The sequence below is a fragment of the Cucurbita pepo genome, chromosome 16 (assembly GCF_057944985.1).
Source record: "Cucurbita pepo subsp. pepo isolate OVF chromosome 16, ASM5794498v1, whole genome shotgun sequence".
Taxonomy (NCBI): domain Eukaryota; kingdom Viridiplantae; phylum Streptophyta; class Magnoliopsida; order Cucurbitales; family Cucurbitaceae; genus Cucurbita; species Cucurbita pepo.
This window is the reverse complement of record NC_141813.1, coordinates 5,419,125-5,433,699: the sequence shown is the minus strand read 5'-3', so window position 1 is coordinate 5,433,699 and position 14,575 is coordinate 5,419,125. Positions and strand designations below refer to the sequence as shown.

The 14,575-nt window shown below is 38.4% G+C and overlaps 1 protein-coding gene and 1 non-coding gene across 2 annotated transcripts; both read left to right on the top strand.

The window, feature by feature from the left end:
• The first annotated feature begins 821 nt into the window (after positions 1-821).
• Positions 822-1,663, top strand: LOC147788801 (uncharacterized). Its single transcript, XM_087118474.1, has 2 exons — positions 822-1,281; positions 1,362-1,663. The coding sequence occupies exons 1-2, from the start codon at positions 822-824 to the stop codon at positions 1,661-1,663; spliced, it is 762 nt and encodes a 253-aa protein (XP_086974600.1).
• Positions 1,664-5,302: 3,639 nt separating this feature from the next.
• On the top strand, positions 5,303-5,376 carry TRNAN-GUU (transfer RNA asparagine (anticodon GUU)). The gene has a single exon. It is a non-coding gene; the product is annotated as a tRNA-Asn (tRNA).
• The last annotated feature ends 9,199 nt before the right edge of the window (positions 5,377-14,575 follow it).

Sequence of the window (14,575 nt, the reverse complement as noted above, 5' to 3'; positions counted from 1 at the left end):
TCTCATAGTCCTAGAATAGTGTATATGATATCATAGCGTAACTTGTATGCAACATATCGTATATCATAGCATATACATAACATAGTATATGTCATACAATCATAAAACACGACATGTGAAAGGGCCACATCTAGCGATGTCCATTCCCTGTCATCATCCCCACCATCTATTTCATTCTCCATTTCCACGAAACTCTCTATTTATTTGTGTGGGGATCAGGGTAAGGGATTCATCGCAAGGAAGCGGCAGGGATCGGATTCCCCATAGAGAATTTTAGTGGGTTTTAAATCCAAGAGTCAGTCTTAGAAGAAAAGACCAAAGAGTGTTGGAGATGAAAGGCCAAGAATGTTACAGGAACAATGACTTTTTATGACTTTGTCTCCTTCTATCGTTAGTGTGTGTGAGATTTATTTCACAAATTTATGAGTTTTCTTTAATAAATTTGTATCAAGCCAATGGCGAATGTGACGGGTCAAATGCCGCTACAGCGACTAACGAAGACAAACTACGAGAATTGGAGCATTCATATGAAAGCTTTTCTCGGTTCTCAAGATGCACGGGAGGTGGTAGAAGAAGGGTTAGAAGAACCAAAAGATATCACGAGTTATACAGCGACACGAAACAAGGCGTTAAATGAGGTGCGATCAAAGGATAAGGGGGCACTATACATGTTGTTCTGAGTCGTTGACGAGTCGGGCTTTGAGAAGCTTGCCAGTGCAACTACTTCAAAAGAGCTGTGGGACACTTTAGGAAAAGTGTTCAAAGGAATTGACCGAGTCAAGCAAGTGCGTCTCCAAACTCTTCGTTGCAAGTAGGAGAGCATGAAGATGATGGAGTCAGAAGGTGTATCTGACTACATCACGCATGTACAAACTGTGGTAAACCAACTCAACCGGCATGGAGAAATATTAGCCGAGATGCGAGTTTTGGAGAAGATTTTAAGCTCATTAACCAACAACTTTGAGAATCTTGTATGCGCGATAGAAGAGTCAAATGACCTAGCGACGTTCACAGTCGGTGAGCTAGCCGGTTCTCTCGAGGCACACGAACAACGTAAGAAGAAGAAGGAGGAAACACTCGACCAAGCACTTCAAACCAAGGCGTCAATCAAAGATGAAAAGGTACTCTACTCCCAAAATTTTGAAGGTATAGGTTTTGGCCGTGAAAGTAGTAAAAATGGTCATGGTGGTCAAGGCAGCAGTCATGAAGGATACTATAAGAAGAAGGGACAGTTGAGCCAAGCAAATTGGCGTGGAAAAGGACGCAGTCGAGGAACAGGCGGTCGATCAATTTACTCCAACATTCAGTGCTACAAATGTCACAAATATGGTCACTATGCGAACAATTGTAAAATTTGGTAGAGGGGCAATATGCAAAAGATTGTCGAGCCGATAAAAAGGTGGAAGAAACAATCAACCTAGCCTTGGATGACGCAAGAAACGAAGGTCTTCTCTTGATGGCTCAAAATGAAGATCTGAAAGCGAAAGAACACGACGGAGCAAAATACGATGGCGGTAGTTGTGAGGTGGTGAAAGCCATTGGAAATGAGGTGATACATAGCGGATTTGAAAAAATCACGATATCGGAGATGAGAAAATCGAAGAAGGAATCTGGATTGAACACGCAATCGGCGAACGAGCCAAAGAAACTTCCAGATCATTAGATAGAGAACAAAGATTTAGAGGAACAACCAAAATCTGCTGTGGATAAACCTGTGGGCCCGTGTGCATGGACGTAGGTCATGTATGAAGAAGTACCATGCATCCAATCCTTCCCGAAACTACAAGAGCCCAAGGCTATGTTATGTTTATAAAAGATAGGTCTCACTCATTTATTGCATGTGTTTACGTATCAAACTCCAATAGTTGGGTCACTTACTGAGTATTTTATAAAATACTCAAGCCACATACTAACTTAATCTCTCCGGTAAAGGTAAAGATCCTATGAACTAATGAAGGTGAACGTTGGGCAGGCCATGGAAGTTATAATAGACAATAATAGGGCAGTTGAATGTTTTGAATGTCTTGAATTTTAAGTTAGTACATGATAGGACATATTGGATTTCAGTCAATTTTGTTAGGTGTTTGTGTGAAGCTTGATTTCCTTTAAAACTGTTGAAATTCATGTTTTGAATTGATTATGTAAGTCCATGACCTCATTTTAAAAATGTCTATTATGAATTTCCGCATTTATGATTTAAGCAGGCATGAGTTGACGTCACTAATTAGCTTAAGAAACTTAGGGGTGTTACATTTTATGTTATGATATGAATGAAATATATGTTATGAATCTACGTTGCGATATGAATGATATATAATGCTTGAACCTTCACATATTACACCACGCGTATTTTGTTAACATGTTCACGTTGTGCCTATGAAACATTGATAAACCATGTATATTAACCATAAAATATTTGTCCAGTATACGTATGTGTGTCTCATAGGAATGCTATGTCATGAAAAATAAAATGGATTTATGATTTGCATCATAACTATGTATCATGATTCGAAACTATAGGACCTCATTCATTTCGCATGTCAAATACATCGAGAGACTTTCTCGTTATGATTAGTACACATGTGTACACTTTCTTATTATGTACACTATGATATTATTCATGCTCCTTTCCCTTTGTGGTTTTTGGCAACGTTAGTGTTCGCTAGCCTGTCATCAGACCCATGAGGTATGTATACGAGCTCACTTAATGAACCCATGTGCGCATGTGTGTTTCATGTATAGAAAAGTACTACACATCAAACCTTACTCGAACTTGAAGTAGAGAATAAGGTCAGGATGTCTTAAGAAAAGATAGATCCCACCATGATTGTATGTGATTGCATTTTTTAACCTCAATAGTGGGGTTACTTACTAAGTATTTTTAAATACTCAAGTCACGTGCTACTTCTTTTTTAGGTAAAGGTAAGCCAACAATGTATGAATTACGGTGTCACTGTGGAGACCATGGAAGTGAAGTCAAGGTAGTTGCATTTGCATTTGATGTAGTAGCCCTTAGATTTGATAAGTGTGTTGCATTATTTTAAATTATTGTATTTTGATTTCGATATTTGTTGGTTTAAATGGTTTTTTATGAATCGTTGAGTCCTTAGCATTGTTTTAGTAAATTATTTTAAAGGATTTCTGCACTTGGTAATCATGACATGCATGTCGTAGGGACATAATTTTTTAATGGAAAATTAGAGTCGTTAGACAATAAGTAATCGATTGTACTCGATATATAATCTAAATTTTTTTAATTCTCGTACTCATTTAAAATGCATTCAAGTACATCAATTGATAAACTATTTATTATATTTTATGGTGTATCAAATTGTTCATGTAATAGTTAAAAATAAAAACAAAAGTCCCCGTGGAAGGAATGGAAATCATGACGAGTTGTGAGAATTCTCGTGAATCCAATTGTCCATGCCAGATTCAAAAAAAATACTTCACTCATTTAATTTAGATCCATGATATGTCATTTCTCCCTCCTTAATTTGAGATACCTTTCACTTGTAGTTTAGGCACTTTCCCAGCAAATGTTTCATAAACTTGTGGGATTAAAAGAAAGTTTAGGAAGACATTAATATTCATTTTAAGATTGTTATATCAATGGTTATTATTAGTTTTACCGAGAGGGATTGAAATTGGTCATTGCTTCATTTAAGGGTTTATGGTCTTGATATTGCCCATCAAAATCAAGGACAAAAATTTAATACAAAGTATTTAGAGTAATTTAATAACAAATTTAAAAGATAATCTCAAGTAGTCGTAATTTAATGGTGAGAATTTTATGTTGTGGTCGTGAAAACTTGGCCAATAAGTAGCTATAGTTTAGTGGCAAGAATTTCATGTGTAGCAATGGAGATTTGAGCCCAAATCCTAGCCACCACAATAGTTTTACTCTCATCTAGGCCGGAGTCGTACTTGTTTTCATTTTCTATAATTATTTTACCTTTCGCGTTTTATTCACATAGTAAATAACTGAAACAACTTTACTTTCTTGGTTGTTCTCACAAAGGTTTGTTCCACAAAAGCAATAAAGATGCGACATTTTCATCCACTAACTTGGATCATTATTTAATAAGGTTGAGAACAACCATTTTTCCATGTGAGCAAGAACTCAAATTTGTTTAGAGGATCATTAATTACTATCTGCCAACCATATGCATCTTTCATTACCCATGGATCAAAAAGCCATGTTCCCTTTTCTTACCAGAAAACATTGAATGAAGCATGCCCTAATTTGCTCTCAAAGTCACACCAAAACAATGTCGTTTGAAATGTTTGAGTTTGTAGGCGAAGGCCAAAACGAAAACACAAACCACGAAAGACTTGTGTTACGATTTATTTTCGAATAGAGATTTATATTGTCCTCTTCTCCTGAAAATGAGACTTAATTCAAACATATAGTGTTAAATTCAGTAAAATAAATTGTAACAACAATAATGAGTTGATTATAAGCAGTTTTGGAGTACTCTTTATTAACTCCAATTTGGCATCAAAGGGTTGGATGGAAACTCAACCTTACCTATGTGTTCTTTTTTTGGCATATTATTTTTAGAACCCCACAATAACTCACATTTACATAAAAACAAAAAATAGGAGAGAGAAAATGAGGAATTAAGGAGATATTGATGGAGGCTCACAACTCACGATTTGCTATGCACCCACGCGATACAGAAAATCACAGTGTCCTTGAGATTGGGGCGTAAGGGTAAACTTGAAGAACACTAACTTTATTAGATGCTTGGAAAATCATGTCATGACAATTTTAAATATCCCGGGAGTTCAATTGATTTCAATAATGATATGCTATTGTATTTTAATTTTACCTTTATGTGAGTTGTTAGAAGTGGGATTTGAACCCACGCCCTCTTATCTCGCATTGGTTTGAGAGGAGAATGAAGAATAACTTATAAGTGTCCATAAACATCTCTCTTGTAGCGTGTTTTAAAACTGTGATTCTGATGACGATTTGTTACGGGAAAAATTGGACAATATTTTTTAGCGGCTGGAAATGGGAACGAAGCATTCCTTAGAAGAGTGTGGAAACCTCTCCCTAGTAGACTCGTTTTAGAATTTTGAGGTGATGACGATACGTAATGGGCAAATGCGGACAATATTTTCTAGCGGTGGGTTTGGGTTATTACAAAAGCTATCAGAGTTAGTCACCGGGTGGTGGTGCCAGCGAGGATACTGGGCCCCAAGGAGGGTGGATTATGAGATCCAACATTGGTTGGAGAGGGGATGAAACATTCCTTATAAGGGTATGGTGGGCTTGAGCTATTACAACTAATTAGCTGGAATAGCTCAGTTGGTTAGAGCGTGTGGCTGTTAACCACAAGGTCGGAGGTTCAAACCCTCCTTCTAGCGATGGCATTCTGATGTTTTATGGTGGCATTCTGATGTCAGGGAACAGTGACGTTTTATGGGTGAGAAAACAGTGTGACGTTTTATGGGTGAGGAAACAGTGTGACGTTTTATGGGTGAGGAAACAGTGTGACGGTGGCATTCTGATGTCGGGGAACAGTGACGTTTTATGGGTGAGGAAACAGTGTGACGGTGGCATTCTGATGTCGGGGAACAGTGACGTTTTATGGGTGAGGAAACAGTGTGACGGTGGCATTCTGATGTCGGGGAACAGTGACGTTTTATGGGTGAGGAAACAGTGTGACGGTGGCATTCTGATGTCGGGGAACAGTGACGTTTTATGGGTGAGGAAACAGTGTGACGGTGGCATTCTGATGTCGGGGAACAGTGACGTTTTATGGGTGAGGAAACAGTGTGACGGTGGCATTCTGATGTCGGGGAACAGTGACGATTTATGGGTGAGGAAACAGTGTGACGTTTTATGGGTGAGGAAACAGTGTGACGTTTTATGGTGGCATTCTGATGTCAGGGAACAGTGACGTTTTATGGGTGAGAAAACAGTGTGACGTTTTATGGGTGAGGAAACAGTGTGACGTTTTATGGGTGAGGAAACAGTGTGACGTTCTATGGGTGAGGAAATAGTGTGACGTTTTATGGTGGCATTCTGATGTCGGGGAACAGTGATGTTTTATGAGTGAGGAAACAATTGCATTCTGATGTCTAGGAACAGTGACGTTTTATGGGTTAGGAAACAGTGGCATTCTGATGTTCGAAACAGTGGCATTCTGAAATAGTGGCATTCTAATGTCTAGGAATAGTGACATTTTATGGGTGAGGAAACAGTGACATTCTGATGTCTAGGAACAGTGACGTTTATGGGTTAGGAAATAGTGGCATTCTGATGTCTAGGAACAGTGACGTTTTATGGGTTAGGAAACAATGGCATTCTGATGTCTAGGAACAGTTACGTTTTATGGGTTAGGAAACAGTGGCATTCTGATGAATAGGAACAGTGACGTTTTATGGGTTAGGAAACAGTGGCATTCTGATGTCTAGGAACAGTGACGTAAACAGTGGCATTCTGATTTTTTTTATGGGTTAGGAAACAGTGGCATTCTTATGTCTAGGAACAGTGATGTTTTATGGGTGATGTCTAGGAACAGTGGCATATTTAGTTTTAGAAGACCTTGTAAATACATAGCAAAGACCTTGTAAATACATAGCAAACAGTGTCATTCTTAACATTTGTAGTGGCGACATTCTAATGTCTAGGTTAGGAAACAGTGGCATTCTGCATTTGTTAGGTTAGGAAACAATGGCATTCTGATGTCTATATTTAGTTTGAAAAGACCTCATAAATACATTTGTAGCGGTCACATTCTGAGTCTATATTTAGTTTTAGGAACAGTAACGTTGGGTTATAACCGTGTCATTTTGATGTCTATATTTAGTTTTAGAAGACCTTATAAATAGTAACAGTGACGTTTTATGGGTTAGGAAACAGTGGCATTCTGATGTCTAGGAACGTAAACAGTGGCATTCTGATGTCTAGGAACGTAAACAGTGGCATTCTGATGTCTAGAAACGTAAACAGTGGCATTCTGATGTCTAGGAACGTAAACAGTGGCATTCTGATGTCTAGGAACGTAAACAGTGGCATTCTGATGTCTAGGAACGTAAACAGTGGCATTCTGATTTTTTTTATGGGTTAGGAAACAGTGGCATTCTTATGTCTAGGAATAGTGATGTTTTATGGGTTAGGAAACAGTGACATTCTGATGTCTAGGAACAGTGTCATTCAATGATGCTATATTTAGTTTTAGAAGACCTGCTAAATACATAGCAAGACCTGCTAAATACATAGCAAAGACCTTGTAAATACATAGCAAACAGTGTCATTCTTAACATTTGTAGTGGCGACATTCTAATGTCTAGGTTAGGAAACAGTAGCATTCTGACTTCTATATTTAGTTTGAAAAGAGCTCATAAATACATTTGTTAGGTTAGGAAACAATGGCAGATGTCTATATGTAGTTTGAAAAGACCTCATAAATACATTTGTAGCGGCCACATTCTGATGTCTATATTTAGTTTTAGGAACAGTAACAGTTGGGTTATAACCGTGTCATTTTGATGTCTATATTTAGTTTTAGAAGAACTTATAAATAAATTTGTAGTGGCAGGATGTCTATATTTAGTTTCAGAAGACCTCATAAATACAGTTTTAGTGGCATTCTTATGTCTATATTAAATACATTCTTAGTGGCATTTGATGTCTATATTTAGTTTTAGGAGACCTTATAAATACATTTATTAATTCTATTGTAAAACAGTAAAGCAGAGCAGAAAAAAAAAAAAAAAAAACAAACAGAGAAACAGAGTGTTCTTTGTCGTCTTCTATCGTTAGTGTGTGTGAGATTTTACAAATTTGTGAGTTTTCTTTAACGAAGAGAAAATATGAGAATTGGAGCATTCATATGAAAGCTCTCCTCGGTTCTCAAGATGCATGGGAGGTGGTCGAAGAAGGGTTAAAAGAACCAAAAGATACCATGGGTTATACAGCGACACGAAACGACATTAAAAGAGGTGCGATCAAAGAATAAGGGGGCACTGTACATGTTTCCGAGTCGTTGACGAGTCGGGCTTTGAGAAGATTGCTAGTGCAATTATTTCAAAAGAAGCGTGGGACACTTTAGGAAAAGTGTTCAAAGTAATCGACCGAGTCAAGCAAGTGCGTCTCCAAACTCTTTGTGGCAAGTTGGAGAGCAGAGCATGAAGATGAAGGAGTCAGAAAATGTATCTGACTACATCATGCATGTACAGACTGTGGTAAACCAACTCAACCGGCATGGAGAAATATTAGCCGAGATGCAGGTTTTGTTGAAGATTTTAAGCTCATTAACCAACAACTTTGAGAATGTTGTATGCGCGATAGAAGAGTCAAATGACCTAGCGACGTTCACAGTCGGTGAGCTAGCCGGTTCTCTCGAGGCACACGAACAACGTAAGAAGAAGAAGGAGGAAACACTCGATCAAGCACTTCAAACCAATGCATCAAACAAAGATGAAAAGATACTCTACTCTCAAAATTTTGAAGGTAGAGGTTGTGTCAATGAAAGTATTAAAAATGGTCATGGTGGTCAAGGTAGCAGTCATGAAGGATACTATAAGAAGAAGTGATAGTCGAGCCAAGAAAATTGGCGTGGAAGAGGACGAAGTAGAGGAAGAGGGGGCCGATCAATTTACTCCAACATTCAGTTCTACAAATGTCACAAATATGGTCACTATGCGAACGATGGTAACTCCGACAAATGTTACAATTGTGGCAGAGGGTCATGAACATTCAAGACCCGTGCCTCGACCCACTTCGCGACTTGCTCATGTGTCAATGTCCCTCAACGATAGGATCACTATTGCATACACCGGCCCCTTCGGCTCAGCTTCTCGGAATTCTAGGATAAAAAATGACATATTTCGCTCAATTTGACATTTTTGACACCAACCTTTACGTTTTTTACCTTTCTGAAGCTGATTTTTTTTAATATAGGTAATTATGAGTCAGTTAATATAGGGCCTGGTGGGGGAATTAAGGAACGAGATGATATTGACAGAGGCTCACAACTCATCTTTTGCTATGCACTCAGGTAGTACAGAAAATCAGAGTGTCCTTGAGATTCACGCGTAAGGGTAAACTTGAACAATACTAACTTTTGTAGAAGCTTGGAAAATCACGTCGTGGCCATTTTAAATCTCTAGTGAGTTCAATTGATTTCAATAATGATAAGATTGTATTTTTATTTTACCTTTATTTGAGTTGTCAGAAGTGGGATTTGAACGCACACCCTCTGATCCCGCATTCATTGGAGAAGGGAATGAAGTATAACTTATAAGTCTTTAAACATTTCTCCGGTAGGCGTGATTTAAAATGATTCTGACGGCAATATATAACGGGAAAAAATGGATGATTCTGACGGCAATATATAACGGGAAAAAATGGACAATATTTTTTAGCAGTTGGAAAAGGGAACGAAATATTCCTTATAAGGATGTGGAAACCTCTCCCTAGTAGACTCGTTTTAGAATTATTCGGTTGATGGTGATACGTAATGGACAAAATCGGACAATATTTGTTAGTGGATGGATTGTGAGATTGAACATAGGTTGGAGAGGGGAAGAAACATCCCTCATAAGGATGTGGAAACCACTCCCTAATAGATGCTTTTAAAACCCGTGAAGTTGACAGTAATACATAAGAGCTAAGGCTGAAAATATTTACTGATGCTGGGCTTGAGATATTACAAATGATTAGCTAGAATAGCTCAGTTGGTTAGAGCGTGTGGGCTTTAACAACAAGGTCTGGCCTTGAGCTATTACAAATGATTAGCTAGAATAGCTCAGCGTGTGAGCTTTAACAACAAGGTCTGGGTTTGAACTATTACAAATGATTAGCTAGAATAGCTCAGTTGGTTAGAGCGTGTGGGCTTTAACAACAAGGTCTGGCCTTGAGCTATTACAAATGATTAGCTAGAATAGCTCAGCGTGTGGGCTTTAACAACAAGGTCTGGGCTTGAGCTATTACAAATGATTAGCTAGAATAGCTCAGTTGGTTAGAGCGTGTGGGCTTTAACAACAAGGTCTAGCCTTGAGCTATTACAAATGATTAGCTAGAATAGCTCAGCGTGTGGGCTTTAACAACAAGGTCTGGGCTTGAGCTATTACAAATGATTAGCTAGAATAGCTCAGCGTGTGGGCTTTAACAACAAGGTCTGGGCTTGAGCTATTACAAATGATTAGCTAGAATAGCTCAGTTGGTTAGAGCGTGTGGGCTTTAACAACAAGGTCTAGCCTTGAGCTATTACAAATGATTAGCTAGAATAGCTCAGCGTGTGGGCTTTAACAACAAGGTCTGGGCTTGAGCTATTACAAATGATTAGCTAGAATAGCTCAGCGTGTGGGCTTTAACAACAAGGTCTGGGCTTGAGCTATTACAAATGATTAGCTAGAATAGCTCAGTTGGTTAGAGCGTGTGGGCTTTAACAACAAGGTCTAGCCTTGAGCTATTACAAATGATTAGCTAGAATAGCTCAGCGTGTGGGCTTTAACAACAAGGTCTGGGCTTGAGCTATTACAAATGATTAGCTAGAATAGCTCAGTTGGTTAGAGCGTGTGGGCTTTAACAACAAGGTCTAGCCTTGAGCTATTACAAATGATTAGCTAGAATAGCTCAGCGTGTGGGCTTTAACAACAAGGTCTGGGCTTGAGCTATTACAAATGATTAGCTAGAATAGCTCAGCGTGTGGGCTTTAACAACAAGGTCTGGGCTTGAGCTATTACAAATGATTAGCTAGAATAGCTCAGTTGGTTAGAGCGTGTGGGCTTTAACAACAAGGTCTAGCCTTGAGCTATTACAAATGATTAGCTAGAATAGCTCAGCGTGTGGGCTTTAACAACAAGGTCTGGGCTTGAGCTATTACAAATGATTAGCTAGAATAGCTCAGTTGGTTAGAGCGTGTGGGCTTTAACAACAAGGTCGGAGGTTCTGCTAATATGAATGAATTCATTCCTTAAGGTAGTGGAAAACATCTTTTGAATAGAAATTTTGAATCAATTTAATAAAAGAATAGCACTTTATAAAAGAAAACCTTTCTAAGTAAGTTGTCCATAGTGGGATTTCAACCCACACTCTCACAATGACCAAAACTTAACCCCTAACGCCTTCGACCACTCAGCCATCCTAACTATTTATTGTGAGCCCTAATATTGGTTGGAGAGCGGAATGAAGCATTCCTTATAAGGGTGGGGAAACCTCTCCCTAAAAGATTTGTTTTAAAACTTTTAAACTTACGACGATACGTAATAGGCCAAAACAAACAATATTTGCTAGCAATTGGAGAGGAGAACCAAACATTTCCTATAAGGTTGTGGATATCTCTTTCTAGTAGACATATTTTAAAATCGTGAGGCTGATGGTGATACATAATTAGCAAAAGTAGAGAATATCAGAAAGAGGTGGGCTTGGTTTGTAACAAATTGTATTAGAGCTAGTCATCGAGTGGTGTGCCAACGAGGTTGCTGGGAACACAAGGGGGTGGATTTTAAAATCTCACATCAGTTGGGGAGGGGATGAAACATTTCTTATAAGCATGTGGAAATCTCTTACTATTAGACGTATTTTAAAACCGTGAGGTTGACGACGATATGGAATGAGTCAAAGTAGACAATATCTAGGCTAATATTCATAATTTGTTGGAATAGTTTAGTTGGTTAGAGCGTATGAAAGTTAACGTTAAGGTCGGAGGTTCAGCTCTCTTTTTACCAATGGGAATGAATCATTCCATTTTAGTATATGGAAAAATTTAACGACAAATGTAGGTTCGTGATTCCTAACATTGTTACCTAGTCTTAATCTAGCATTCTTAATAATAATATTGTGTTCTTTTTAGGGGTAGCTTCAATACAAAGACATAATGTAAAAAATATTTTTGCATAAAGCAGTTACATCATGCATATTCTAGTGACTCTAGGTCCCTAGAAAACTAGGGTCGTTACATATAATCTACACCTGAACTTTCTATAACCTAGAGAAAAACCCGTGGCAACTCGCTCGATGAAGGATTCGATTACAGCCTACAAGTAGGTTACTTATTTAGTTGCATTAGATATTACTTTTCATTTTTGGGTGATCACTAATTGTTAGTTAAAGTCATAGAGAAGGGTCGTCCTGAGCCGTCAGTTCTATGTGTACAAGTTGTTGTCATTAGTTTTCGAATCTCGTTCCAATTTTTATCAAATTTTTCTTTGTCACGTCAATTCTATGTGTTACGAGTTGTTGTCTTAGTTTTCGAATCTCGTTCCAATTTTTATGAAATTTTTTCTTTTGCAGGACGTGTCATGAATAATGATTTGAAGTCTTTAAATTTGAGTTATTACAGTTGTGCCCTATTTAGCTTATCCCAGCTATTTCCAACCATTGGTGCCACGCAGTTTAACTCTTCTAAGCATACCAGAAATCATGTAATTTAGTTATGGTATTACCATTTCCCCTACTATGGATTCAAGTTGCAATAGGTGAGTTGGCGAATATGTAATATATGGCTCTTGGAAGATCAGATGACTTGCAACTCGAAACTAGTTGGTGAATATGTTACAAAAAGACCAAAACCTACAAAAAAAAAAAAAAAAAAAAAAAAAAAAAAAAAAGAAAAAAAGAAAATTCTAACAATTGCTATGCACCCAGGCGGTACAAAAGATCACAGTGTCCTTGAGATTCAGGCGTAAGGGTAAACTTGAAGAACACTAAATCATGTCGTGACAATTTTAAATCTCCAGTGAGTTCAATTGATTTCAATAATGATATGCTATTATATTTTTATTTTACCTTTATTTGAGTTGTCAGAAGTGGGATTTGAACCCACGCGCTCTGATCCCGCATTGGTTTGAGAGGAGAATGAAGAATAACTTATAAGTGTCTATAAACATCTCTCAAGTAGCATGTTTTAAAACTGTGATTCTGACGACGATTTGTTACGAGGCAAAAATGGACAATATTTTTTAGCGGCTTGAAATGGGAACGAAGCATTCCTTAGAAGAAAGTGGAAACCTCTCCCTAGTAGACTCGTTTTAGAATTGTGAGGCTGATGACGATACGTAATGTGCAAAAGCAAACAATATTTGTTAGCGGTGGGTTTGGGCTATTACAAAAGCTATTAGAGTTAGTCACCAAGCGGTGTGCCAGCGAGGACGCTGGGCCCCCAAGGAGGGTGGATTGTGAGATCCAACATTGGTTAGAGAGGGGATGAAACATTGCTTATAAGAGTGTAGTGGGCTTGAACTATTACAAATAATTAGTTTGAATAGCTCAGTTGGTTAAAGCGTGTGGCCCTTAACCACAAGTTTAGAGGTTCAAACCCTCCTTTTAGCAATGGGAATAAGTCTACCTACTCCAAATTAACTGAAGGTAAATTAGAGGTGAATTGTTTTAAGTGTGAGACTCATGCTTCCTTTTGATTGATATATTTGCTTTATTATGTTTTGACGTGTACCAAAATACCTCCCCGTCATGATTTGTACGGGAAACGTACCTTACGACATTTATGTTCACAATGATGTTATGATACGATATTGTATACACCACAATACTACATGCACTCCCTTCCCTCCATGGTATACCAATAGCATGAGTGTATGCTAGTTGAAGCCCAGGTCAATGGGTATGTATGCGAGCTCGCGGAGCAAATGTGTGTATATGTAAGTCGTAAGTAGAGAAGTACTGCACATCAAATTCTTTTGGGACAGGAATATGAGACAAGCCAATGAAATGTGTTTTATGATAACCATGATTTCATGTTTTGCATTACCCTCTACTAGTAGTGGGGTTACTTCATGAGTATTTCTTAAAATACTCAAGATATGCGTTGCTCTTATTTTTTAGGTAAAGGCAAGACACCTCTACACAAATAACGATGTCGAGATGACGACTATGGGATCCAACGTACACAACACTAGCGAGATAGAGGGGTAGGATCCAACATATAAAGACGGTTAACACCATGAGAAAGAAGGAGAAGAAACTGGATGTAGACAACAAGTTTTGATACGGAGGAATGAAGAAAGGAAAATGCGTGGAAACGAATGGAGAAGACGAAGTACACCTGTTCGGACCCAAACTCGAATACCAGCAACCTCATACCCAGTTTGGTCTAGTAACCAGATACCCAACACAACAACCAGATACCCACCAACAACTCGTCGAGTAGTCCAGTTCCTCAGTGCTTTGCCCAAAAACCCACATTCAAGCCCAAATACACAGAACATAGCCCAACCCACGGATCCACTACACAGACCTGTGCGCCCACATGAACATTCGAGACCCGCACCTCGAACCAGTTCCCAACCTGCTCATATGTCAACGTCCCTCAGCGACAGGGTCACTGTTGCATACACCGGCTCCTTCGGCTCAGCCTCTCGGAGTCCTAGGATAAAAAATGGTGTATTAGGCTTGGTTTGACATTTTGACACCGACCTTTACATTTTTTGCCCTTCCGAAGCTTATTTTGACTCTAATATAAATATTTAAGGTCAGTATAACGTCTTATTTATGAAGTTCAAGTTAAATTAGATTAGAAATGTAAATTACTAACGAAGTGAGACGGACGTTTTAATGGGAAACTGTTGGGTTTTATATCCTAAAACTCATAGTTTG